The 27,260-nt window shown below is 43.2% G+C and overlaps 2 protein-coding genes across 3 annotated transcripts; both read right to left on the minus strand.

Annotated features, from left to right (window-relative positions):
* Window positions 1-285: 285 nt before the first annotated feature.
* impdh2 (IMP (inosine 5'-monophosphate) dehydrogenase 2) lies at window positions 286-11,636 on the minus strand. Its single transcript, XM_070967636.1, has 14 exons — window positions 11,163-11,636; window positions 9,020-9,068; window positions 8,645-8,746; window positions 8,449-8,523; window positions 7,732-7,938; window positions 7,058-7,145; window positions 6,721-6,920; window positions 6,276-6,366; window positions 5,996-6,091; window positions 2,727-2,870; window positions 2,359-2,503; window positions 1,946-2,089; window positions 937-1,020; window positions 286-705 (listed from the first exon to the last, which is right to left on the minus strand). Exons 1-14 carry the CDS (start codon window positions 11,258-11,260, stop codon window positions 684-686), a joined length of 1,545 nt encoding a protein of 514 aa, XP_070823737.1. The 5' UTR covers window positions 11,261-11,636; the 3' UTR covers window positions 286-683.
* Window positions 11,637-12,910: 1,274 nt separating this feature from the next.
* Window positions 12,911-27,168, minus strand: arih2 (ariadne homolog 2 (Drosophila)). Of its 2 annotated transcripts, none has more exons than XM_070968691.1 (15): window positions 27,026-27,168; window positions 24,024-24,571; window positions 21,156-21,223; window positions 20,939-21,011; window positions 20,327-20,468; window positions 19,161-19,282; window positions 18,705-18,814; window positions 17,605-17,722; window positions 17,392-17,442; window positions 17,059-17,080; window positions 16,409-16,560; window positions 16,012-16,155; window positions 15,458-15,526; window positions 15,136-15,261; window positions 12,911-14,863 (listed from the first exon to the last, which is right to left on the minus strand). In XM_070968691.1, the coding sequence occupies exons 2-15, from the start codon at window positions 24,288-24,290 to the stop codon at window positions 14,792-14,794; spliced, it is 1,536 nt and encodes a 511-aa protein (XP_070824792.1). In that variant the 5' UTR covers window positions 24,291-24,571; window positions 27,026-27,168; the 3' UTR covers window positions 12,911-14,791. The 2 variants fall into 2 exon arrangements, with proteins under 2 accessions (XP_070824792.1, XP_070824793.1); XM_070968692.1 differs by having other exon boundaries at window positions 24,024-24,550; window positions 27,026-27,154.
* Window positions 27,169-27,260: the final 92 nt, after the last annotated feature.

Genomic DNA, 27,260 nt, shown 5'->3' on the forward strand with positions numbered 1-27,260 from the left:
GGACTTTAAATGATGGCATTTTCTCACTCTGCTTTCCGCCATCAGGTGAACAGAAACTAGATCTGGTGGTTGTTGAGGTGACCGTTTCTCATTAGACCACATGCTGTAGCACGTCTTCTCGGGACGTGCTTCTCCTCTGCAGGTAACATGAGAGCCCAGCAATATAAACTTGCCTCAACTGAGGAATTGTCTCTTCATTGTATCATCAAATCTGTAAAATGACTAGATATACACAAAAATGTCCTTACATCACTGTACAGTTGACAAAAACTGACAACAGCAGCTTGTGGAAAAAACATATTCTTTATTATCAGACAACTTCTTTGCCTTAAAATGGACACACCAGACATTTTTTAAGTCATGACATGAAAGGCATTGGAGGACTCAATCACACGTGCACTGATTGATAAACACTTTGTTCCCCTCCGTCACACACAAACAGCTAGACTAAACACAATGCATAGATGACACTGGCAGGACTGATGGATCCTTGGAAGAGAATAGTGTGTGTGTGTGTGTGTGTGTGTGTGTGGGGGCTCATCTTTTAATTTGATTGAGAAGTAAGTTGTGTGTGTGTGTGTGTGAGTGTGTCAAGTATGAATATAAAAGGGTCTGGCAACTAGTGTGTTTGCATAATGCGCTGGAAGGATTCTCCATCTGCGGGCTGGTCGGCCGGCTTCTTCTCAAAACAGACGTTTCTCATAACTGTGGGAGAAAGAAGAGTGTGAGCGAGGAAAAGATCACACAGCTACCCATGATGCTCCCTCAGGCTTCTAAAGAGGAAGTTGAACTGAAGGCTTGTGTGTCTGGGAGCGAGACATGAAGGTAAACCTTTAAGATGATGGAATATGAAACCTGACAGAAGACTACAGTTGGATCTACTCAGCTGAGTGGATCTGTGCTGAGGACACAGCAGCTATGAGTGTGTGTGTGTACCTGTGCAGGCTGTGGACCCCTCCCTCCGTTTGAGCTGACGTTGTTCTCTTTTCAAATTTCAGATCTCCAGAGTACATCATGGCTCTGCCGGGAGGAAAGAAATGATGTTAGACATGACACCAGGCATCAAGGGGAACAAATACAGTGTGACACAAGCGCAGGGGAAAGAATGTAGTGAGTGGTGGACTGCTGAGGCCAGGGATCGAACCACCAACCTTCTGATCGGTGGACGATGCTCTGCCCCCCTAGTTCTGTTTGGATCTGGGGGGACACGCTAATTTTCAGCCCTTTCCTGGCGCAGTGATGATGCATATTTAAGTTCTGGTATTTGGAGCGTAAATATTGACTGATATCAGACAGAGCTGTCAACTCGTTACACTCCATTTCCATCTCATCATCATCATCATCGTCTCATAAACGACAGAAAAAGGAAAACCACCATAATATTGTCACTGGCCTTCATGCTGCTTTCTACTTCCTGTTTTGCGTCACGCTCGTGTCGCCGAACGTGCCACACCAAGGAGAAACAAGAAACAAAACAGGAAAGCAAACTGCCAATAAGAAAGCAGTCAATAACACAAACCTGCTCATTTTGGTGTCAGAGTGGTATAACTGTCGCAGTCTGCTGTTTTAGCATTTAGCGTACCAAAACTAACCACCAAAAAACTGTGTGAACAGCTTTATGCTAACATGAAATGACAATATGTGCAGTCAGATGCCCATCAAAGCGTGACTTTGGAGGCTCACTGCCACTTAACCGTCACAAACTTTGTAAGATAGAATTCATTGGCTGCATTGAACTGCAAATGAGAAATTACAGTTATTAGTCTGAGCTTTCATGAAGTTTACAAATAAATACTGCAATACTGATATTTGAATCAATTCTCCACTTTTATTCTGAGGGCCTGATGCTATTACATTTCACTGTCTGTTGTTATTTTGTTCTGTGGCACCTAAAGGGCTCATCAAACGTAGTTTTCTACCATCATGTGTGTGTGTGTGTTTTTACCTGAGCTGTGTGAGGCTCTTGGCTCCGATGTCCTGACAGGAGTGCTGAATGCCAGCCAGCAGGTACGGAATAAACTTGTGGATGGAGCCTTTGTCCTGCACCGCTCCAGAAACACCCTGAGCAACTTTAATCTTATCGCTCTCACTGAGGGGAAAGGGGAGCGAGAAATATGATGGTGGTTAGCGGCGCAGACAGAGAGCACGCTGGGTTCATACAAGACCATCTGCTTTAAATGTCCCTGAGAGACAGGACACCTCAGGTGTAACTGCCAGCATGTGGCTAAAGATCTGATCCAAGGTCAATACATTAAAACAGTTTGAAAGTAAATATCTCAACAAGGCAAACCAAAATAAAGATTCTGCCCCTCTCCTCCTCTCTTAGCTCAGTCTTTGTTTGTTCTTGTGGTTCTGTACCTGAAGTATCTGGTCTGGGAGCCCAGGTTCTTGTCCATGGCATCCAGGGAGCCCATGCCACGGTATTTCTTCAGCCTGATGCCGTCAGAGAAGAAATATTCACCAGGAGCTTCACTGGTGGCGGCCAGCAGAGAGCCCATCATCACTGGACACAGACAGAGGGAGAGCAGAAGACTGGAAACTAAGCGTTATCATTTTACTATAGATCTTGCAGCAAACCAGAAACAAACATTTTAATCTCATGCATCATTTAAGTATTTCAGTTCTAAGCTCCTGCTCGCTGACAGCATTCACACTCTGTTGTAAAGATCTTTTTCCAGGACGTGTGGAAACCCTGGCCTGACTCTGAAACGCCCATCTATCCATACCTGTGGATGCTCCCAGTGCCAGGGCTTTGGCAATGTGGCCAACAGTCTGGATGCCGCCATCAGCGATGACCGGTACGCCGAAGCGCCTGGCGTACTCTGACACCTTATACACAGCTGTGGCCTGGGGTCTGCCACACGCCAGCACTGAGGGGATGAAGAAGAGATAGGGAGGATTGAACGATGTGAGAAAGCGGGTACAGCTGTAGACGTTAGTCATCTTAACTGCATGATTCTAGTCTCATCATGACTGCTGTCTATCTGGTGTTGTACTATTATAGCAACCCCTCACCTACCAGACAGTAAACAACAAGCCATCTCACAAAGACTCTGACACTTTCACTCCCCTCTTCTGTCTCAAAATGTTGGCTTTGGTCACAGTAATCATCAGCTGGCTGTAAATTTGTAATAAACGGACATCAAAAAACATCCAAACTGTATTCAGAGAGTTCAGTTTTGATAGGCATGCATGGTGAAAACTCCCAGTGATTAAATGATGTTTAAAAAAAACAAAACAGTGAATGAGCAGACAGGCTTGGAACGTAAGAATTAGGAAGTTAAACTTGTCACATCAGTAGATAAATACCACACCGCGCTGACTCCACACCCCTCTCACATAACATATGCTGTCTCCCTTCAGCCCGACGCTGCTAATCAATTGATTTCTATTACATTTCTAAGATTTCAACCAATAACATTTCACACCATCAAGTACAAACACTGACCCTCAGTTTTGTGTGTGCCACAAAGAGAAACATCTCAATTCCTTTTTTCACTACTAGAGCTGTTTTGCTTCCTGTGAACTCCGGGCTGCACGGTACTTACCAAACTAGTTATCCTGCTTATCCTGCTACGTACCAATGGCCTTGATCTAAGACAGCACATGTTGTAATGGGCTTTCTGTGTAATTTATGAGCATCTTTAAAGTCATACTGCTTGGTTTCCATGGGTAACTGGTGGTGCCTGAAAGTGCAGTTTAATGCTTAATACTGCAGGCATCAAACACTCTTTGAGCAGCTGCTTTGTCAGGAATCCAACAGAGGAGCAACCAGTCTGTTACAAAGTGAGTTGGCCTGGTTATGCTGCCATAAGCATAAATAGGCAATCTGAATCCACAACAGGGATGGCAGACTCTGCCATTAATAATGAAAACACTGAATGGGTATTGCTGGAAAAAAAATGGCAAGCATAAATAGTATCACATGGGGTTGATTTCAAGAAAATCTACAGCAGCTGAGGTTAATGTGATCTGGTCTTCTAAATTATATTTTAGAAAGTTCTGCAGCCGGAGTATGTGTTATAGTGTCCTGTACATGTCTCATTTCAGAAAACAAATGAGCAAAGCAAATTTGAAGAAAGAGACACAAGCGATAACAAGTCCGCAGGGACAGAAACACCTCGTCCTTTCTCAGCCCTGATGCTGCTCAGGCTACACACAGCAGGTGAGCGCCGACACGTCCTCTCTCACAGCCATGCCACAAGTCAAAACTACGTCACTTTGGGTGCAACGATCACAGATGGCAGCACATTCTACCATCAGCTTGGTGCAGGCGTGCAACTGCATGTCTGTTTGCGGACTGAATATACGATGCTGACTATTAGAAAGTGAGAATAAGGCACAAATGGCTGAACAAAGATAAATATATCAAGGCCACCTCGTCCTTGATAATCATGATTAATTATGATACTTCAAGTTGTGCAGCAACTGAAATATAACCTGCCTGGTCCCAACCGGCTCAGAATTATTACCAGCTCTGCTAAACAGAGACACCCTGTGGCTGCCGTCTACATTACTGAGCTACTCTCCTGTGTTAGAAATGAATGTTGGAAATGAATGAGAGCTGTGGTTTACAAGTGATACAACTGGGGTGGTGGGGCTTCTGTCAAAAAAAAAAAGGTGAGTGGGTGGAGGAAAAGCAACATTCACTCAGGATGACTGACAGATTAGTGAGGACACAGGAACAAGCAAAACCCCAAAACCCCCAAGAGCTCTCAAAACAAACCAAAAACCTTTACCACATCTCTGCTACGTCTACCGATGCAAAGCTGTTAACCAATCAATGCAGCAGGCTGTGAAGTGTAGGGGGGGGCACGCTAGTGATGGTGGAGCCAATGGGAGCCCAGCGCAGGCCAAAGGTGGCGGGGAAACTTACTGGAGTATCCCGTAACAGTGGTTGGGGTTTTGGGGCTGTGGAGCTTTATTGCTGGTGGTACACTGAGGGGAGCTGGACATGGACGCACACGTACACAAACACACTCACACAAACACACACCATACAAACACCGGAGTGGGAGGTAAGAGAGAGAATTTAAGATGGAGAAAGCAAAGAGAAAGGAAAACAAAGAAGGAGGGGGAGAGGCAGGTAGGAAGACAACAAGATGAAGATGACAGACAAAAGTGGAGAAAACCGTAAGCAAAAGAAAATGAACAACAACAAATACAGCTGATAATTTAAGAGGCATCTTGGACAAGATGAACAGACACGTCAGGGACAACAGAAAAGCAGAGACAAACAAATGTCTACTGAAGGCTTCATCATTCCAGACAAACCACGGCTAAATGTTTCCCAACGGTGAGTTAGATTTCAAATCCCAAAACTAGTTGTTTTCACACACAAACAAGTTTAAACTCAAATCATTTTTCTTGGGGACTGACTCACAACAACCCTCACCGCACAATCCACTGCAACTATGGATGCTCACAACATCACATCAGGCAATCATAGTGCCTGATGTGACTTGGCAGAGAGAAATTTCAAACTACACGCTGAACTCCAGCCGGTCCTAGCCGGACTTGCATCAGTCAGGACTCAGACTTCCGGGATCAGACATGTCAACACACACTGCACCCGAAGCACAGAGCACCTGCTACGTGTCAGGCTTCACAACAGAAGGCAAAATAACTCTGACAGGCTCTTCCTTCCACTGAGCCTCCTGACGAGTCTTTCACTAAGACACACTCCACAGGATAAAAGAGAAAAGTGTTGAGTCAAACAATGACTTTCATGCCATTATCAAGCTGATATCATGTAGTTTGATCCCAACATTATGATCAATTAAAAAAAAATAAATAAACATTTAGCATCCTGCTTCCTACTTCCAAACTGAAGTCAATCAAACAAACTGCACATCACTTAACTCAGGGTTTCCTTTCCCCTTTGACTGGCACATTCAAGAACCACATGAGAGGCTCCAGATTGGCTGCTGGCTGATGCTGTGTGGGTGGGTGCAAGGCGGGTGGAGTTTGCTGCGTTTGGTAGTCGGTCTCTCACCTTCCTGCGTGATGCAGATGGAGCCGCTGCCCATCCCCACTCTCAGCCCGTCCACTCCTGCATCGATCAGGTTCTTCGCCTGAGCTGCAGTCACCACTGCAGCAGACGGGGGAGACAGAGAGGCTGTTAGAGATGCTCACATTGACAGATCATCATCACCGTCAACAAGCTTACTGACTGAGAGACATGACACAGCCATTAAACCGGTCAGTCTAACAAGTGTGCAGTGGAAACACCTTGTTTGGTTATTTGGTGCATACGTAAAGAAAAGTGTGGTTACCATTGCCTCCGATGACCTGTAGGCTTGGATACTTTTCTTTGATGTATCTGATCATGTTGATCTGGAAGATCGAGTTGCCCTGAGACGAGTCCTGGAGGTGCAGAAGGAGCACATGGCATTGTTATTTACAGAGCGTCGCTAGTCTGAATTTGTACATTTCACAGCTGGTAGACACCAAAATCAAATAAAGTGAATCCAGATCAAATCAAAGGCATCTGCACACCATTAAATTTGTTCCCACTGTTCAGAGATCAGCCCACACAGATCTTTATCCAAAAGATCATCTCTCATTTAACACACTCAGTGGGAGCAAATTTAGCTGTGTGCAGACTTCGTTGATTTTGATATCGAGCCTGCCGTGCCAAAGTAAACCCAGTAAACCCATTACAAATCTGGTCAACGGTGGACTGGTCACTATGACAAATAAGAGTCTCAACCCCCTTACCAGTACAACAACATCCACGCCGCTCTGCACCAGCAGGTCCAGTCTGTACTTGTCGTCGTTGTGGGTGCCGATGGCGGCGCCACACAGCAGCTGTTTGCGGGAGTCTTTGGAGGCCAGAGGGAAGTCTCTGTTCTTCTTCAGATCTGTGCGGGCGATGATGGAGACCAGGGAGCCCTCTTCATTCACTATGGGGAGCTTACCTGCAGGAGGAGAGGAGAGACGTTAGACACGCACAGACATTCACACCTGGATGTGGGTTCATCAGTGTTTTGTCAGATTTTTAACTGAAATTGATAATAATTTCAAAAAAATTTTAGAAAGTTAACATCCTCCTCACCTTTCTTACTCCTCTGGAGAATTTCATTGGCTTCTTTCAGCGTCACTCCAGCAGGGGCGACCACGAGGTCCTCTCGCTTCGTCATCACCTGTCAAAACGTAGCATTTCTGGGGGTTAAGTACTTCAAGATGTGATGCTTTAACAGTATATAAATCATTATTTGACTAATTGTTGCAGCTGTAAATGGATTTAGTTGAATTTGAGCTCAGCTAATATTAACATTAACATTAACTAATATTTGCTATTTACATATACTCATATCATCATTTGTGTACAGGGGCAGATATGCAAAAAGACACTGCAACACAAATTAATGTGGCACCATTTTTATCATTATCATCATCATTACTAATTATGACTTTAATATGTTGTATTTTGTGTTATTTGTAATTTTTTAAAGGTTTTCCTGTAAAGTTTGCAAAATATACCTTTTTTTTTTATATTTTTAGGTTTACTGTCATCTTTGTTAATGCAGTTTATTATGCAGCTGTTTATTAGTGTCAGACATTCAGTATGGAGCAGGCTCACCTGAATTCTTAACCACTGCACTGTTTTCCATGAAAATATCAATTATGTACCATAAAATACAGATTCATCAATTCCAAAACCTTCTGCATCGAGCTTTAATATCATAACACTTTGTTACTTCTGCTGTCTGATTTGAGTCCACCCACCTCGCTCAGAGGCAGGTCGTGGTCCTCCTCCTTCAGGAAGTCGATGTCTCTGGAAGAGATGATGCCCACAAGCTTGCCACCCATTTTGCCGTTGTCTGTGATGGGGATTCCACAGAAGCCGTGGCGAGCTTTGGCCTGGAAGACGTCTCGTACGCACTCGTTGGGGCTCATCACCACGGGGTCCGTGATGAAGCCCTGCTCATAACGCTGGTGGAGGGAAGGAAGCAAGGAGGTGAGGAAAAATTAAGCGGGGCAGGAGAAGGGGCAGAGGGGGGTAGAACATACAGAAATACACACAGGAAGTAGAAGAAAGAAGGACAGAGACAAGACAAGGGACAAGACAGGAAGTGGAACAGCAGGGAGAAGTGTGTTAGGGTTGGATAAAGAATATGAGAGCGTTTCACTGCCTACACTCTAGAGCAGAGGAGCAAGGGATGCAGGGAAATAACATGACTCTACGTCCTTCAAACTGACAGCAGCAAATAAAACCAGAGAAAAAGAGAAGCTGATGTGAGATGAAAGAAAAGATAAACATTAAAAAAATGGAGAAAAAGGAAAAAAATATATGAAATATGAAAACCTATGAAAGACTCAGGATACTGAATAAGAGAGATTGCACACAGGAAAATTAGAAAAGAGGAAAAAATCTTAAAAAAAAAAGATGAGACAAATGAAATGAAAGAGGGGATGAAGGAGTGTAAAGAGAATCATCGCTACCTTGACTTTGCGAACTTCGTTGGCCTGGAACTCTGGTGTGCAGTTGTGGTGGATGAAGCCGATGCCACCCGTTAGCTGGGAGGAGGCAACACATCAGTGTGTGCGTGAGCGTGAGCACTCGTGTGTTACTATGACATCAGGAATAATAACTGTTCGAAAAATCTAAGGAAACTGTGTTTTTACACATCATACTCACTGCCATAGCGATGGCCATGTTGGCCTCTGAGACTGTGTCCATGGGAGAGGAGATGAAGGGGGTTTTCATGGTAATCTGTCTGGTGAGTGCTGAGGTCAGGTCCTGGACAGAGGACATTTCAAAGCAGCTTTCAGCAAAACTTACAGTCTTGAATTAAATTGAAAATAGCAGGATCAACTATTAATTCAATTCTGGGAAGCTAGAATTTACAGCTCTGGCTAATTCAGGGAATATTTGTGATGGAGGCACATGTCTGCTAATCCTCACTCTCGCTCTAGACATAATCCCAGACTCAGATTAGTTTAATACCACAACGGCGGTGTTAATCTGATTCTGAATGTGATCTGTAAATATGAATCCCTCATCACGACTCACCACTACGTCTGATGTGAAGTCGATGTAGCCTGGCAGAATAAGGAAGTCACTGAAGGAGAGACGAGAACAAATTTGAGTCCTTACAAAATGACATCAGTAAGTTGTTTGGATAAATATTTTTTAATTCAGTAATAGAAGCTAGAAGGTACTCAAGGCAAACTGTCACTTAAACTACACCGAGCAGGACATTACATGACCAACGTTTCTTTCTCGCGAGTCTTCAGACGGTGTCATGTTATAACACGAGTGTGCGTGTGAAATATTTTTTGCAGAGAACTTCTTAAATGCATGGTATGCCGAGAGGCAGTGAGATCCACGCGGCAACGAAAACCGAGCGCAGAACAGTGTGTTTGAGCATGTGACATGAGTGACCGTCAGCCATTTAAACATGACTGAACATTAAACATAGAAATATTCAACATGACAGAACTGAATTAATCAAATCGTCAAACATTTGCTCTGACACTCCTGTATTGGCTCACATCAAACGGCGCTGAAATGTAGTCGAACAATCAAAGTCACTGTGTTGAAGAGCTGGTAGACAGACCGGGATTACAAGTACTGATTATTTAATTGTTGATTATTTTTCCTGATTTATCAATGAAATGCTTTGTTGATAAAATGTCAATCAATAGTGAGAAATGTCCATCGCAGTCTTCCAGAACCCAAGATGATGTCCTTAAACCAAATATATTCAATTTACAATGATATTTAAGAGAGTAAAACAGCCAACCCACACATTTGAGAAGCCAAACCCAAAACAGGTTTGGAATTTTAGACAATTTTATGACATCACTTTGAAGAACCAGTGGGTATAGAAATATACTGGCATCACGAGGCGATCCTGTCATGGGCAATAGTATTCTTATACTCTCATATATAATGTACATACAGTTAATTTGAATTGTGTATCTTTTTTTAATTGTCTTTTGATCTTTTCTAAATCTCTCTTTTATTCTTTAATGTCTGTAACAATTTAATTCCCCTGTGTCACTTAAGTTTTATCTTATCTTGTCATGATCTATATAAAGATAGAATCTTTCAAAATACTGATTGTTGCCTATAAGAAGGCCATTACTAGGAACTGGTTTGAAACCTGATGCTCCAAAAACAGGGCACTGGATGGACATTATGGAGGACATCTATGCAATGGAGAAAATGACTTTTCATCTGCGAATCGAAGCAGGTGACATTGCACAAAAACGGAGGAAATGGACATTATTCAAAATCAAGGATAATGCTTACTCAACTGACTGAGAATTGGTATGCCCCCTTTTATATCACTTTGTTTTGTTTTTTCTCTGTTCCTGCTGTCTCTATACAAACAAAACTAAGTAAATAGTTAAGAAGAAGAAGAAGATATAATCTGCGTTTTTGACATGAAAAGCGCAAACATCGAGTCCGCACATGGTACTGCCATCTGTGCTTTGTTGTATGGAGGACTACCCAGCAGATGCTCTAAATATAGCCAGTGTCCACAAAGTCCAGCACAACTTCACAGGACTGCGTAAGACCTAAATGTGGGCCCTCTGTGTACACAAAGAGCGTGTCCCCTCAGTCACTGCCAGGAGGCTGTAAATCAGACTGCAGACGTGTTTTCACTCTTTGAACTCAATGGTGAAAACAAACGTGTTTGTGTGTTCTGCTGCCTACTGTGAGCACCCAGTTAACATGAGCACAGGGGGGGCACTAGAACTTTGTCCTTACAATGACAACAGACAGCGGATTAGCAAGCAGCATCTGTTTTCTTGTATTGTTATGGCGCCACATCAGAGCAGAAAAGGGTACTTCTCACAATTTCATACTGTAAAACGCATACTTTAACACTTTCAGGCAGGACACTCTGGCCTCTACTGACTTGTAATGTATATGTGAAATTACTTTAAACACTCCTCTGACGAACGTGAACTTGAGTCTACTTGACACGAGGAGTATTATTCCACCCTTAAAAGCACTTTGAGAACACCAAACCGAGGTGTTAGCCACCTGAGGACATTCGAGCTAACTAACCGCAAGTTACAGTGGCAAGAGAAAACTAGCCAAACGCAGAGGGCTAACGTTACACGCAAAGCTGAGGGGTCAAACTACATGTTGGTGTCGTGCTTGGCCCGGTGCACAGTGGGAATGATCATGGGGTCTTTACTTGTAAGTGAGCCCGTCTCCTCCGTTGAACAGCTGCTGTCCCGTCAGCCCGTCTTCGGGGACGTAACCGGTCTGACCGCTGATCAGGAAGTCCGCCATGGCGTCCAAGTGACCCTCACCAGTCCTTCAGTATAAAATATTAAAACAATCCAACTCAACACGCTGCTAAGGCGACGTGCGAACCCACAAACACACACAGGCCCGGGAACAGAGACCGAGAACTTTCTTCTTTCGCCCTGCGGGTCGAACTCCTCTTCGGCCACCGTCCTGCTCCGCGCGCCTGAGCAGCCGGGCAGATTCCAGTTGTCTGACGGTCTGTTCACGGTCAGAAACCGAACAGAAAACGTCGGTATGGACGCTGATCTATCTTTTTCAGCCTCTCTATCACTCGGAGGCCAGCTCTCATGTTCTTTGAACAGCACACTGCGACACGTGCATTTTTCCCGTGTGACAGGTTTTCCGACACCGACGTCATGTCCGGTCGACCCGCCCCCTCATTTTTTGCAGTTTTATTATATTTGCATGTATAGATATATTGAAAAAACATTTTATGACTTTTAAGAACATCCAAAAAAAAAAAAAAAAAATCAGTGGAGGACAAAGAACTCAAGATTCCTCCATTCGTTATCAGCTCACCAAGAGGGGCAGATAGTATAATGGATCATGCAACTGCAGCATTAATATTACCTAATTTTATCTGTTTGCAGCCAAAACAAATCATACTGGACTGTTATTTGGAAAGAGGCTGATAGATTTCACAGAGCTCCGAAATACAAAATGTGTGCCACATTTTACAGCGGCTTCAAAACATCATACAGCACATAAAGATGTTTTAAAACAAGAAATGCCTGCTTGTCCTGAAAAACAAATTTGAGGGAGCACATCTCCACACCCTCCATGTTACTGTGCGAAGGTGAAAGCAAGACACACACACACACACACACACACACACACACACACACACACACACACACACACAAGGCCAGGCAGAGCAGTGGAGCAGTTAATACTATCTTGGCACATTATTACGCTTAACTATATAAGGCTGTGGCAGACACCCACAGGCCCTGTGCCAGGCGATGTGCAAATCTGATAATGTCAGAGGTGGCCTTGGTTTCTGCAGCAGCGTCAACACTGCAATGACTGCTGAGAAACACTAAAATTACTCAAAATGATGGAATAATATTTATGCAGCACCTGCAGTGTAGGCATGCCTTATTCTATCATTCACCTTTGTAGTACAGATGTAGGAGGCACATGTAAGAGATCTTAAGGCCCACTATAATCAATGGGTGGCACAGAGAGGTCTTACATTAGACAGCCGGGCAACATGATGCAAAATATCCTAATCATAAAGAATTTTTCCCTTATCAATATATAATCACAATATGGGCAGTGCCTTAACAACTGTCTGCTTGTATCTGTTCATCTCAGTTGCATTTTTCTCTCCAAAAGGTAGTTTATTCTGCAAAAATCAGTCAGGTTTTGTTGTTGTGGGATGCTATTCCTTAAACATTGGATATACGAAGCTCTTGTAAAAGGCAGTGAGAAAGATTTACCTATAAGAATCATTAACTCGTCACATTTTCAACTGTAATATGGTAAAATTCACCATTACTTTATTATCATATTTTGGGAAATATCAGACTTTTACTACTATCCACTGAAAGAGAAGTCAAGTCTGTTTGTGTGTGTGTGTGTGTGTGTGTGTGTGTGTGTGTGTGTGTAATGAGCACACAAGAGACGAGGTCCGGTTTTAAAAACTCTCAGTAACTCTATTTCTGTATTAATGTACAACCGTTGAAAATTACAACAATTTTTTTGTATTTTTGTATTTTTTCTTTTTTTTTTAAATGATCTATCTATCAACAGCCATTTTCCAGAAGAAGGTGAGCAGGAAAAAAGAGAAAATAAAGAGCAAAATAAAGTGAAGGGATGAATGCAAAGAAGGAGAAGAGAGCACGAGATAAGGGAAGGAGACAAATTAATGGTTATCATTTATTTTCTGCGGCGGAGTGTTTGACCGTGAGTGTGTCAACGTGTGCATGGTATGTGCGTGCAAATGCTTTGTCGATGGGTGGTGCTGTAGTGTGCAAGAATGACGGAGATTACACTTCCTGCTTCAAAACAATTCCATCATCTGATCAGCGGAGATGCAAATGTTCGATTTTTAACGAGAAGGTCTGGCTGACACTAGCCTGGATCTACATTAGCTGAACACAATCAAGCAATGACACCAGTATGACAATGTAAAGAGACAAGAATGGGACCACGTAATTGAGCAGTTTTACTTGAACCATAATGACTAGCAGCTCTTTACTGGCAGTCCTGGCTGCAGCAGGTCAGGTTTAGTACTAACACAAACAAAGGGGGGGAGGTGTGTTTATTGTGAAACACTGGCAACCAAATCTCAAAAAAAAAAAAAAAAAATCATCTAAACAAACATTCATCTTTAGTAATTTGTGTACATGAACATACATCATACGTAGCAAAATATTCAAAGTATTTTAAGGAGTATGTGGGACATTTTTCAGCCACCGCAGCTTCTCCTAAGGCGAGGGGTATTGAGTTGGTTGCAATGTCCAACCTCACCAGTAGATGCCACTAAATCCTGTACATAGGTCCTTTACTAAAAGTTTCTCCATCCTTGATTTTACTTTTCTGTCTAATGATTATTCCAGCACCACAGGGATAATGTTGGGAGAAAAACAGATCTGACTATTACATCTTGATTCCACTGGGCACAGCTCATCGATGGGTTTGTTCCATCCTCCGCAAAGGTTCATACCCAACAAGGAGCATTTTAGAAGCGGAGCCTTTTGTGTGGCCCATTTTGCTCAAATTTGGTCATTTTTCATTCATTTTGTGCTTCTACCAGGGGAAGGCTACATAGTTAAAAAAAAATTGAGGGGGAGACTGTTTTCATGATTGGGAGTCTGCACAGGGTGTTCGATTTTAGAAAACTGACCAGATGTTCTATGCCGTTCCTGTGCCTGCCTTCCTTCTCGATCTGCTCTTTCCAGCTTGATGCAGCTTCCGTCAAAACAGACTCGGCGCGTATTTTAATTCAAGCAGAGTCACGTCTGGGACTTTTCTAAAGCACAATGTGGCAAGTCTCGTGGGATTATTGACTAGAATGGCCTTGATCAGCTCCAGCGAAGCGTGATGCAGCCGTGGCCGGTGGAATCCAGCTGTTGCACTCTTTTCAAGAGGCAACATGCTGCTTTTAGCTGCTCAGTTCAATGTCTAAATGCTTAATGTGCACTTTTTCCAGGTGTGTGACAGAGACCTCAAAATTTCATCTTTGTGATCAGATGTGAAAACTGCCAACAGGTGTAACCTGTGAATGTGATGCTCTGAAGCCAAAACATGTACATGATGTGAGGATGCGAATGAGAAGAGGAAGGGGCGATACAATCATGCCATTCTGTGACCCTGCAGCATCATGGGAGTAAGAGGAGGGAACGACAGAAAGGAAGAAGCAAATGAGCGAGCGAAGAGAAGCAAAAAGGAGGGGTCAGTATGACTGCACTGAGGGATGGTCATGGAAGGAAGCAAAAGGGAGGAGGAAAGGAAGAAAGGAAGGAAGTAAGGAGGGAGATGCTGGTGCTTTGCAGTCGCGATGGAGCTTCAGGTGTCGTGGAAATCCTTCAGCAGCGTGCGTCGCCTCTGCTCAGCAATGTGCATCTGATTCTCCAGATCCTGCAGCAAAAATACAGATGAAACATCAGTTATTGCTGTTAAAGACCCCTCCAAAAGAAACACAGCAGACTAACATTTGCTAATTAAGACTAAACAGAAAGTACAGCTAGGGCTCATGGGAATGTCATTCATTTTGCAGGTACATAGGCACAAACCAAAGCATTGGACAAGTTAATGTCTGACCTGGTGAACAGTCAGGGGATCACAAAAGCTAGTACAATCATCCTGAAGGGCACATGAGTGTCTCAATCAGTCCATTCAACGGTCCTTACCCCTCTGTCACTGGCGCTGAGCTCCCCCTCGCCTCCTACCACTCCTCTCTCGTAGCTGTCGGCCCGCTCCACCTTCCACGACAGGTTTTCAATCTCTGCTTCCAGCTGGGCCTGCTGGTACTCAAACTGCAGAGAAGGTTGGACAAGAAAAAGAATAATCAGGCAATCACTTTCCCCTCTGCTGAGAATAACAACAACGATCAAAAACACAGTTCATTTTATTGATTGAGGACTCTAATTATGCTGTTTGAGGGAAAGCTTTGATATACATTATTGTATAATGTGTGTTCTGTAATAAAGGACAGATATTTTTATTTCTCACCAGTTTCTTGCGAGGGCCGGACTCCATGTAATAGGCGTAAGGGTATGTATACTGCAGCGTGTAGCGACACTGGAAACAAAAAAAAAAGACATGATATTGGACCAACTGAGGAAAATTTAGAAAATGTTGACTCAAAGTAATCTTAGCAATTTATCAATATGATCTTTATTCTGCTGCTTCAACAGTACAGATGTACTTGAGACTAAATGGATAATATTAAACCTTAATTTTAATCTTTTCAGATATCTGACACGAGCAAACTTCAAGGTGGATCTTCACGTTTGAAATCATCCAATCGGGAAAGAGAAAGTGAGTCAGGTGACCTGTCTGAAAGTGTGTCACATAACTGACATCGCGTGCTCTCTCTGTGTTAGCAGCTACGAGTTAACTATCCGGCTCACTTCTCTCTCTCTTCAATGTAAACGTACTTATTCAGTCCATCTCCTCTCTTTCTGCATTTAGCCAGTTCACGTCTCCCCTCACATCACTCACCCACCACATGTGCATCTAGAACACACACATACACACACAGACACACATCAGTGTGTGAGTACCTTAGCCAGTAGCTTTGCAGCATTATGCAGGTACTGCCAGTCGATCCAGGTTCCCAGGTTGTTCATCACCCTCTCCTGGATCTTCTCCTGGATCCTCTGGTACGTCTGAGCTTCCAACTGCAGAGACTTGTTGTGATTCTCCCACTTGGGATAAAGATTGAAAAGATCAAATTAAAAACAAAGAATGAAAGATTAAGATATTTCTCTTGCAGACCCAGTGTTATGTTGGGCTGAAACTTAAAACATTTATACAGGAGTGCTGGAAGAACTGCCGTTCATCTCCATCATAAGAGGAAACGTATCCTGGAAAGACTTGAGTTTATTTATTAAATGTTTATTTCACATTACTTTTGCCATAATATAAAATACATACAAGTAGGGATCCAGAAAAACTCACCCTCTCAAAGTAGAAGAGGTATTTCTTGAGGGCCTCTCTGGCCTGAGCCTGCTGGCTCTGGTTGACTATATCAGGGTTTTCTTTGTAGCGGCTGCACTCGTAGTATTCACTGCCGTGAGTCTTCCAGTCACCAAGACACATCCAGCAGAAGTCTGTCACGAAACATAAAGCACACATTGATGGACACCGGCATTACACAGTATGTACTAAGTTTGGTATCATTGAACAGCCTAAAGATTCATTTCTTAAGTCTACAGTTAGTCTGAACCAGCAGCTACTGGTTGATTATATATTTTCCTTTTCTCCACCATAGTTTGATTTTTCCACATTCCTAAACTGACAAAATCCAACCAATGAAGAAGCTGCTGCTGGCTTGTGGTGGTGAAAAACAATTCTCAAACTGTAGCTTCAGAAGTTATTCTGAAGGTTTTTCTTTTAGTTTTGGGAAGTCTAGTCAACTATATGTTCCTCTCAGACACAGCCGTCACTGTGGAGTATTAGTTATTCTTGTCTGGTAATTACAGCTGATGGCTCTTTTTTGTGACACACATTGTGCCACTAGGTGGATGCAAAGTGTCTCAGAACAGAACAGTGAGTTCATGCTTCACTGGATCATACTGGAGGTGTGACAGTCAGACATGAATACTTACCGTGTTTACATTTGGAGCATTGCTGAAACAAACAAACACACAGGAGGAAGTCAAATTAGTGAACCGGAAACCTGACAAAACAAGCATGTGCGACACTTTGGATTTGAATACGTTTGGGCAAATCAACAGCTGCATGTTTTTATACAAAACTGCTGAGTTACACACACTGATTAGAAACTGTTAAAAATCTAATAGAAGACATCTCTACATATGGCCAGGAGTGATGTAAATCAAGCGTCAAACCATTCAAGTTGAGGACTTCAGCTTTCAGAATCTGAAAATATTTTTAGCCTTTCTTGTGTTCTGGGAAAGAGTGATTTTCAGCTGACTCACCATGTGATTGCACCCTCCATTCTTCTCAATGCAGATATTGCACTTAGGACACTAGAGGAGAAACAGGGTGATTAGGCTTCCAGTGACAGGTTACAGAACGGTATTACAGATAATAAGTAACATGTATGAGATGGTGTGAGCGCACAACACGACAGTATGTGTGCAAGCACGTTGAAATCCCAGTGCATGTGTACACGTATAGATCCGTCATACATCTTTAGTGTGTGCGCTGATGTAGTTAGCCGTCTCCGAGTCATCCGCACATTTGGTCAGCCATTTCCGGATCGTTGCGCAGTCTGTGGGTGCGTGGTACATCTGACGGCATTTAAAACTGAGACAGGAAGAGAGAGAGAAAATGCAGGGACTCACACTTGTGCTGATTACAAGCACACAACATACAGCTTCATTTATAACCTGACATCAACAACATTTTTTCAAAACTTCACAAAACTCACAAGCTCACACTCAGCCTGGCTGTGACACGTCCAGCCTGAGCGGAGACGGCAGAAAAAGAGGCTTTGGCCAATGAAAAAGGTAAAAGGTGCACACAGCAAGCGCACATACATACACGCTCATTCACAGGGAAGTGATGTTGGAGAGCAGATCCGAAAAGAACACAGTGAAGCCCATTAAGCTGCTCAACGTGTTAGATTTATTTTTTACATTTGTTTTTGTATTGACTTATATTTACAGTTCAATTAAATCCACTGTTAAAAAGCCATGTCAGTCATCATGTACAATTATCGTGATATCGATGTTGATCAAAATAATTGGGATTATGATTTTTGTCATAATTGATCAGCCTTAACCAGTGGGGAAACTTTAATATTAGCATGGGATCTGTGAGACACTCTGGACAAATTCTACACTGATTCTGACATTATAAGAGAGGTTTAACAAAGTGAACACTGTGTGTCAAATCAAATGAGCTTTTCTCATTAAACATTTAAACTTTGTTTTTGTCCTCAGCTTGGAGTTTTGATATTCCTCTTACTCCCACTTTGCCCAAGAATGGAACTTGTTCTTGGACTGGATAAAAAAAACAATATATGCCAAAAAGAAAGGCATTAAAAAGGATGATATAACTATATAAGTGCTGCAGGGTAACAAATAAACAAAAGAATTCAGAGTCAGTGAGATAACTTAATACAACCCTGTCCCACAGCCAGCAGGCAGGCATAAAAAATCTGACCACAGTCAACCAATAGTCAAACTTATTCATAGTTTACTCTGTGTGTGTGTGTGTGTGTGTGTGTGTGTGTGTGTGTGTGTGTGTGTGTGTGTGTGTGTGTGTGTGTGTGTGTGTGTGTTACCAGAAGACTTCACTGCAGCGGCTACACTGCACCCTGCGTGCCCGGGGCTCCTGCACCTTGATGACGATGGGACAGTCTGCACCCGGACACAACTGTAACTGGAAGTGACTCTGCGGGGGGAGGAGGGAGGAAGGGAGCGAGAGAGCGAGAGCGAGAGAGTCAGTGATTGAGCAACACAGAAGGAATGTTGAAAAGAACAGCTGCAACATCACGGCAATGATTAAAATGATAATGATCCATTTCCCCGTGGATCCACTTTAGCAGTGAGGTCAGTGTTTAAAGGTCTTTGTGACTGGGCTGAAGGATTCTTTAAGAAAAAAATTAATGTCTAATCTGAGCGTCTCTCTCACTCCCTTCCCACATGCCTCTGACGTCTCATTTGCTATACGTGCAGACCTTGACGCAGCATCCGATCGAACAGATTCAGCGCACAAGCAGACAGACACACGCACATACCTCGACGTAGTCTCTGAAGAGGTAGCGTCTGTATTTGTCCTTCAGCTCCTCTGCTGGCAGCAGCGGCAGGACAAAGTCTTCTGGCATCTGCAGGGAACAGTCCTGAGCCATACACGAGATACCTGAACACATGCACAAATGTATTACGGAGAGTCCAGCATCACTGACAGGGCACGGTGAGAGAAGCAACATGTACACACAACATACTTACTAATGCACCAGTAAACTACATCCATCATTTTAACTTCATTTGTGGCTGAGAGAGTTCCTCTGCAGTTATTTTTTAGTTTAAGCACGCTGGTTTCTAGTTACACTGACCCAGAAACTGCACTTGGGTCATATGTCATCAGAAACGTATCCTTCCAACAGCTGATAGAGAAATACTTATCAGGCTCAGAAGGACTCGTGGACCAACTTTATCAGGGACACTGTTGGAAACAGTGACACAACTGTGCACAGATATTCTCACAAACGCAACTGAAAGGACAGGGAGTCTGGTAAACTGGATGCACTTCACCACACACACACACACACACACACACACACACACACACACACACACACACACACACACACACACACACACACACACACACACACACACACACACACACACACACACACACACACACACACACACACATACAGTACAAAAACTTAGAACTGATCCTTGTACACACCCACACTCCCATCTGCGCTCCTGCTGACACAAGCACACTTTCTCTCTCAGATACACACACGCACTAATAGCCAGAAGTAGGAGCATGGTACATTTTACACCAGATGGAAGTCATCAAAACCTCTTATTACACCTCCCTTATCTTTCTATTCACAAGTCACTCCTGGATTCTGCACACACACATAAACGTACGTAGCCCTGTGCGCAAACATCCAGCGAGGATCTGTAGGGTTATCTGTCGTTAAAAACAGTATCATTTAGTGATTCAGTCAGCTGACTGCTGCTCTGGCAAGAAAACACAGGCTAAAATACATTTTTCTGACTCTGAACCTGTGACGAAACCCTGAGTGGACACACACACACACACAAATACAAGGACAGACATACAGATACATGAACAGACAGGAGCTCACATCAAACTAAATGTGACTCACACACTGTAACACCAGCTTTGATGACTACACAGACACGCACTCTCTCTACTCACCCACTCCCATGCCATCTTTGACCAGAACAGTGCAGTGCTGCTCCCAGCATGCTTTGCAAAAGGAGTGCTGGCAGGGCAGCGCCAGCAGGGAGTCTCTCCGGACGACCTGTAGACACACACCACACTGGAGGGACTGAGGGGCCTGAAACACATAAATCAACAGTGTTATCTTACAACGTGCTTCTTATATCCTCTGCTGACACAGAGGGAAAAAAATCTTCCCACCACTAGTGGATTATCTGCTGTATGATATCAATAATAATGACAATTTGTCCTTAAAGTTACTTTGCTGTGCATATGGGTACAGTAGTGAATCAGTGGCTAGTACAAAAAAAACAACTGAAACTGTTTCCAAATTCAAACTACTCACTTTATCCACAAAGAGCAATGTCTTCAAAGGATTTTATTGCTTTATTATGCCTTTCACAATGTTATCAATGCCTGAAAGGTTATTCAAAGCACTGTTCACACAAACAAATGACGAATGCCTGAGTAACTGAGCCACAAGATAAGAATGATGCAAAAAATATGCATAAAAGGTATTAGCAATGCTTGCAAACAGTATTTGTGCTTCACTCCACAAGTTAGCCTCACAGGTGATCAGTTACTCACAGTGACCGATCTGCAGGTGCTACTGGGCTGGACCAGAGCGTCCGACAACAGCAGAGATGAGTTGGACTTATATCTGTGGGGGACATGGACAGAAGCATGGGTCATATGAGAATGAGAGGCGGAAAAGCTGCAGTGTAGAGAGAAACAATGCGATAAAATAAGACTCAGAGTGAGAGATAAAGCAGTGAAGGGGTAATGAAAGACACGAGAGACAGACCTGTCCAGTATCTGTGTAACCTGCCAGTGAAAATGCACCAGGATCAGCTTTGCTACCGCTGGTAAAACCTGACAGAGACGGAGAAAGAACAGAGAGTGAGGCTGCTGAAAAGGTGCTTCTGTGATATTCAGTTTAAAGCAACAAAATGTTGCTTCAGTGACACAAGAGTGATTGGGCTGTCTCAAAAGTCAGTCAGCTAATCTGTAATGACACACACCACTCATATCAGCAGTTAGTCTGTTTTTACAGTAGTGAATATTAAACCGGCTCCACTGCTCATGAGAAGGAAATGCTTCTTGATCTTGACCCTGCTGTAAACACTGATAATGCAGGTGTCCTTAATACTCATATTTTAGCTCCAGAGCCAATAACTTACCAATAAAATGCTATCGAGTGTGGAGCACATTTAAAACCAAGCAGAACTGAAACAATTACTTGATTATTTCACCAAAAGTAAAGCTATCCACAAGAATTCACCATGAAACCAACACAGAAACGTAAAGAACAAAAATGTCAAAATTTGCTTGTGATATTATAACAAACCAAAAGATTCAGCAATTAGTGAAACAAAATGGTAGCTACATTTATAATAAAAATAATATTCCATACGTACAAGACACTGTTACAAAACAAAAGGCCGCTCAGCCTCCATGAACAGCCCTTTGTTTTGATTCATTTACAGCTGAGAAAACTTTCTCTGGCGATGACTTGATGTATTCTCTGAGCTCTTACTGTACAGTGCATATTAGATGAGGCAGGACGATAGCTCTATAAAGAAAGATACCTAGGATTACTTTAGCATATCAGCTAGAATTACAGGCCACACATCTATGGCTCATGTGTAGTCCTCGAGGTTCAGAAAGCCTGGAAGTCAACAATTCAAATCCAGTAAAATGACTGAAGCTTTCCCTTCTTTCACCTTCTGCCATCAACACACAGCGGCTCCTCTGGAGGACGCTAACAAACAGAAGACTGCAGTCCAGGTCCCAGGTGAGATTATGTGTAACCGTGAGTGTGAAACAAGGTGTTGGCACAAAGCAGCGTGCGGACTCAGCAGTTAGCCCAAACAAACGAGAGTGAAGTAAACTGCTCATTGTGAGGTTTGAAAGACCACAATCAAGATGATATTCACGAGCACTGCTAGTCAGCCTCATTCAGTCCCAGCAAAACAATGCATTAATATTAATGTGTGCACTCAGAACAATAAACTGCCAGATATTACAATTAGTCTGCCGTCAGAGTGTACTCACTGCAACTATTTTAATGCAGCAATAACCTCGACCAACAAAGTCCAACCCTGCACACAACCTTTGGTTTACATCTGAGCATATAACACACAGGGAACGTGCAAAATGGTTTGGAGAGGAAAGTGGTCATTTTTTAAGACGAATGCATTAGCTATTCAGGTTGTGACTATCTGTAAGTGACTTTGTGTTACTCTGGACCCTGCCATAGTGACCAACTCGAATGCTGTGACATACCTCTATTTGGTACTAAAATTATTGTTAACGCACACTAAGACGTGTGTTTAACATCACACTGTTGTCGACATATTTTCACTACATCCAAACAAGAGACAAAATCGGAAAACAAACCACAAATGCTGCACTAAGGTTTTCAAAATCACACTAAAATCAATACATCTGAAAGTTGCCATTCTACTGAGGATGCCTTCCCTCAACAATGGATACTTTACAAACACATCTGGGTGCGATAAAGCAGAAATGTTTTCAAGTCAAAATTTCTGTCACCTTCCATTTTTTTGTAATCACTTATTCAAAAGACTTTGCAAGCATAAAAGAAGGATTTGATTAACAGGTCTCAGCGCAGGAATTACTTTATTAGCCTTACTAAGCTGAATGAAATTACTATTTAATGCTCATACAATCCTCTTATGACAGAAGAAGAAAAATATGTCAGTCAGAACAACTAAAATGTGTGTTCAGCTTAACAAGGAATCGTTAATCATGGAGAGTAGGAGGCAACAGAATATGGGTTTAACCTGCTGAGACAAAGCAAAGCAACCAGACTGTCTGTTCTACTCTTTGCACCGTTTTCCTCACAGTCAAAAGTACATTCGTGTATTAGTGTACAAAAGCCTGTCTGAAATTACTTTGTCTGCTTTACTCATGGTCATATAAAGTGTGCAGTGGCCTGTAAGGTCTGAAAGCAAGGGCTGTCTGAAAGGATATGAACAAAATGTGACAGAGACCCAGGTGAATTTTTCTGGTTTTAAAGACAATGTATCAGCACCCTGGATTTTTCCAGTGATCCAGATCCTAAATCAAATACTGTGATGGGAATGTTTAACAACCCAAAAGAAAAAAGTTGGGATGCTGTAACACATAATTAAAAACAGAACGGAATCATTTGCAAACAAACTGCTTACAGACAACAGTTTATGAAGTGTTCCTGAGTCCATGTAGTCATATCCTTTATACAGTCATGTGTTCATAAAGTGGTGAACCTCGCTCAATCCTTGCTTGTGAAAGACTGAGTCTTTCCAGGATGATCCTTTCATACCCAATCATGATACTATCATCTGTTACCAATGAACCTGTTTACCTGTGGAATGTTCCAAACAGGTGTTTTTGGAGCATTCCACATCTTTCCAAGCCTTTAGCTGCTCCTGTCCCAATTTGTTTGAAATGTTTTGCTGCATCAAATTCAGAATAAGCAGATATTTACAAAAATCAATGAAGTAGGATGAGGATTTGTCTTTGTTCTGTTTTCAACTGAGTATATGTTATTTCCTGTTTTATTTATATTTTACACTGCACCCCAACATTTTTGGACTCAAGGTCGTATTTGATTCTCAGCACTATGCCAGTGTAACATCACACAGCTTGACTACAGCCGCAAGCTCACCTTCAGCGCAGCAGCCACAGTGTTAACCTCCTCTATCAGCACCCTCTGACTCTCTTTATAGGTCAGACAGGTGAACTGGTACTCTTCTGGGTCAAAGGAGTCAGCGCCCTGTTGCTCCACATCGCTGGCCACACCCTCATAGTAGGCTGCAATGTCACCCTGATCCTCCTCTTCACCTCCATCATCCTCATCCTCCTCTTCTTCAGAGTTCACCCCGAAGTCTTCCTCATTACTGTCCGACGCTTGGCTGTTCATGTCCACTGACATCAATCGACTGAATCAATCACCCGGACAGGTAGACGGCCGGCCTACCTGTCGGATCCTAATGGTCCAATTAGCTGAAATGGCTTGTTTGAAGCTCTGCCCGCCCGAGTCCCCCCACGCCCCTTTCCACCGGCTTGTGTCACTGTTCAGAGACACCCTGGCTTCCCGTCTGAGGCGCGTAGAGGCCGCGCTCAGCAGCAGCGGAAGAAACAGAAGAAGTCACACTCCCCGTCACTCATTTGGAAAGCTGGTTACAGGGCAATCTGAGGGGAGGAAAAAAACGACTGAAGAGAATGAGACAGGAGGTAAGGAATGAGGAGGAAAATGGAGAGGCAGAAGAGCAAGAGAGTTGAAAGGACAAATAAGTGGACGGGAAGTAATCAAAGTTGTTGGTAATTCCTGCTGATGATTATTAACATTTTTTATGAATTACAAAGTAGCCAGTGGTGCCCAGAAACCACCAGCCACTGTGTGGAGGATGACCACATTTCATTTCCTGTTCTGCCCACTGATTACATGTCTTGCAATTGCAATTGATTCTACTGAGAGGTTCTAAATTTGACTCTTCATGAACATAATTTCTTTGCAACAATACATTTTGCAGCAGGGCAACACACACCACCAGCCAGCTGTGGCTTAACCTTTGCCTTGACAGTGTGGCAGCCACACAGTCAAATAAATAAAAAAGACTGTGCTTCGCACACAATCTGGCAACGTGATCGATGTCAGACAAATGCACAAAACTTGTGGATCTGTGTATGATGATTAGTCATAATAAAGTTTGATGGCCTTGCAAATACAGAAGTTTCCGTGGAGGAAACAACAAAATGGGAGGGCGCAAGGAGATGGCCTTGAAGCTACGGGAGAAACCTGGGAAAACGGGCAATGTTGGCAGGTATGGTGTGGCCTTTTAGTGACAACCGGTTAATTTTCTCTGCAGGCTACAACACAAGCTAGCCATGATCTTGAGGCCATGGGCTGTGACTGAATTAGGCCCAAGGTCTCTGCCTCCACAGTCTATCAGATCACAGATACACATACTATCTATATATCTATAAGATATAGGATATATATCTATATCCTATATCTTTCTCTGGCCATACTTCTACTCCTCTGCCTCTAGCTTTGGACTGAATCTGATAAATAGGAGGATTTTAAACCAGCACTCGCTCAAAAATCCTGAATTTTTCAATCCCACTACTGTGCAGATTTGTTAAACACGTGCGGGACACAAGGCATGTGTTAAGACTTAATGTCACGGTTTACAGGATTAAATGAGGACACTTTAGCTTTAGGGATGAGGGGAAACAGACAAACTGTAACTGTAGCCAACTTGGTGCAGAAACACTAGACAAAACGGGAGGAGAAAGTCTGTCTCAGTTAAATCCAAGCATACAACAGCAAAGCTGCATTACAGCATTTGTGATATAAAACAAAGCATAATGCTGGCAAACACATTTTTACATGTCTTTTGTCTACAAATGTAAGAGAAACACATTTTGTTTTAAGTTCTCAGGGAGATTTTTCCTACAATGACTTAAAAATACTAGAGAGTATCAGTTAAAAGGACCACAATGATGAACATCAACTTCACAACATGACACTGGATTTTACATACCTGGCTTGATATGTATTGCCTTGTTTTAGCCTAACATTACCCAGACCCTTTGGCAGAGCAAACAAATTCCTTAGCATGTAAAAAGTGCACTGTGGAAAGTGAGTTCCTGCATCGCTGTGCAGCACCAGTGCCATGCCAAACTGTTCGTCCTTGACAGAATGAGGTTCCCCTTCCACAGTTTTATAACTGTCCATGTATTTCTGAATGTGGATGTGTACCTTGTGTTTTCTCCTTGCAAAACGTGTCTACCCACCATGTAACACGGATTAAAGAATCTCACAACTTTGAACGGGAAAGATACTACGAAGGTGGCACAAACTTTGATATCACAGAGGCCCGAAGACGGCTTATTTCGACATGTGATTTGTATTCGCAATGGTCAAGAGACACCGGATCAAAGCCGTTTGTTGGCAGTGGCACCGGGGCTCAAATGTGACATCGCAAATATCCACCTGGATAGCAAACAACGTTTGCCGGGAAAGCCTGCCAGCCGGCCCCGGTGCCAACCCAGCGACAGACGAATGCACGCATTCCACCCGGTCCAGGCTAAAAATAGGCAGCAAACTGGGTGACACACATCTCGCTAGGCTAATGTATCACAGCGACTAAGCACAGGTTTGATAACAAGTCTCGGGGGTGGGAAGTAAGAGGTTTGGAAGGAGATTAACCGATGTAAAAATGGCTTTGTCGTCGCTGGACATCGGCATTTCGGTCGGACTTGAAAGAAAGTAAACTAAAAACGCCAGTGAAGTCAAACGCCTGGCAAATTTACGGTTAGCCGGATTAGCTTCCTGGCTAGCGTGCGGGCAGCTTTATTCAACAGCGAAGTGACGGCATGTCAAACCCACGAGGTTTATGGGTTAAACTGATGGGATGGTTCGGAACAAACCTGCAAGTTTCGGAGAAAAAGTTAATTTAGTCCCACTACAAGAATGTGCAACATAAGAGCTAGGACAGGTTAGCCGCCCCCTTATCGCTCCCTCCTGCTGTGCCTCCGGCTCTCATCCACTCTAGTCCGGGGATTGAGATGTAAACAAGGCCCTCTGGAGCTCGGGAGTAAACAGGCACATTTAAACGACCGCTGCATTCATTTCCACTGGTTAAAGTCGGTGGTATTTACCTCTCAGAGCAGCGTTGGCTCTACCCGCGTTGACAGCCAGAAGTGGGTTTTGAGTGGGGGAACCCAAAGAGCGATTTACACTCTGTTCGCTTGTCGGCAGGCGGAAGATAGACGGTTACTGAGGTACTTATCTATGACGTCACGTCCGCGTTTCTCCTGCCAGCCTCCTCTCTGTCCTCCTGCTAAAGATGAGGCAGTTCTACTGTGCTGTCCATTAGTACTTCAGCAGCATTAC

Source organism: Chaetodon trifascialis, chromosome 8 (genome assembly GCF_039877785.1).
Source record: "Chaetodon trifascialis isolate fChaTrf1 chromosome 8, fChaTrf1.hap1, whole genome shotgun sequence".
Taxonomy (NCBI): Eukaryota; Metazoa; Chordata; class Actinopteri; order Chaetodontiformes; family Chaetodontidae; genus Chaetodon; species Chaetodon trifascialis.